Raw genomic sequence first — 1,373 nt, forward strand, 5'->3', positions numbered from 1 at the left:
GTGACACCGAAAATTAAGAAGATGTCGTCTATAGAAAGAAGTGTCCAGAGGTATGTGAACAGCTTGACCGTGCAAAACCAGCCCAAGTTCTTACCCAACATCATAATGGTGAAGATATGATTACTGGACTCACTACTGATGATCTCGTTGAAATAAATGTACATGACGGGGAATGTAATTGCAGAAAATAGAAAGACAAAGAGATAAATAAGAACGAGGGAAACTTTGTCGTGGTAAGGTATCGGAATGTATGAATACAAGCCTATAACGAAAAAGAATACGGCATATGTGATACATGAGGAGACAATGAATGTTCGTCTACCCAAGATATTATTCACGAAGAAAGATGCCAAACATCCGAACAATTGAAATATTGTGAAAGCAATGTTATACAAGGAAACATCGCGCACTACTATCAGTGATTGTATGATGTAACTACTGAATGTGATAATACACGAAAATGCGGTGGCGTTGAGAATAAAAGTCTGTAAGAAAGTAGCAATCAACATGGACTTGAAGTAGTACTTGTTTCTGAAGATATCTAGAAACTTGATACCAGACTCTTTGATGAAAAGTTTCTTTAGTGTTTCGATTTCGGAGTTGAGGACTGTTTCATCTGTTGTCTTTCTTAGCCATTCCAAGGACTTCCTGGCCTTTTGAAAGTCATTGTTTTTAATATGGTAGACTGGAGACTCTGGGATGAAACATACAAGAAGCAAATAGAGGAGATTTATGGATAACAGAATCCAATGCAGTGTGTCGTAGGATACAAACGCAGACACTGCAATGATGTAGACAGAACCCAAAGCGAATGACATGCTGAACATGTTGGCTAACTTGTGTCGCATCTCAGCGCTAGCAATCTCCTTTACATATAGGGTAACACACATGATGCAGCCCACATTGGCAAAACCCCCGATAAACCTGGCAACCAGAACCACTGTTTGATTGTGACTGACACACAGAAGTATGTACATGATAGTGAAAGGTAATCCCAGTATGAAACCAGTAGGTTTCCTGCCAAGTCTTTCAGATAGATTGCCCCAGACAAACAAGCCTAGGAGTGCTGACAGGAATGGTATGGAGCCTGCCCATGAGATGTACTGTGTTGAGACTGGTCCTAGTGGGGAGTTATCCGAGTGGAAGTAGTGACGACATGCGGAGACCCAAACCGTGATCAGTCCTAATGCAAACGACATCATGTTGGCTGAAATCAGAAAACAAATCAATGAACAAAGTTACCTATTATTACATACAGCACTTAGGTAATGAATGAGTTATGACAAAAAAGAATGTGCTTGTAATTCTATGATACCCATTAAACCTCTACACTGGCCCACATTTTTTTTTTTTTTTTTTTTTTTTTTTATAAA

The 1,373-nt window shown here is 39.3% G+C and overlaps 1 protein-coding gene across 1 annotated transcript in view; it reads right to left on the reverse strand.

The window, feature by feature from the left end:
- Positions 1 to 1,373, reverse strand: part of LOC103520324 (facilitated trehalose transporter Tret1-like) — a gene marked incomplete at its 3' end in the record, with an annotated part of 11,611 nt that overhangs the window by 5,765 nt on the left and 4,473 nt on the right. The window contains exon 2 of the mRNA XM_026831486.1: positions 1,058 to 1,207. Within this exon, the coding sequence (XP_026687287.1) occupies positions 1,058 to 1,207 (150 nt within the window). The remainder of the gene's footprint in view (positions 1 to 1,057; positions 1,208 to 1,373) is intronic.

Source organism: Diaphorina citri, unplaced genomic scaffold (assembly GCF_000475195.1).
Source record: "Diaphorina citri unplaced genomic scaffold, Diaci psyllid genome assembly version 1.1 scaffold3470, whole genome shotgun sequence".
Lineage (NCBI taxonomy): Eukaryota > Metazoa > Arthropoda > Insecta > Hemiptera > Psyllidae > Diaphorina > Diaphorina citri.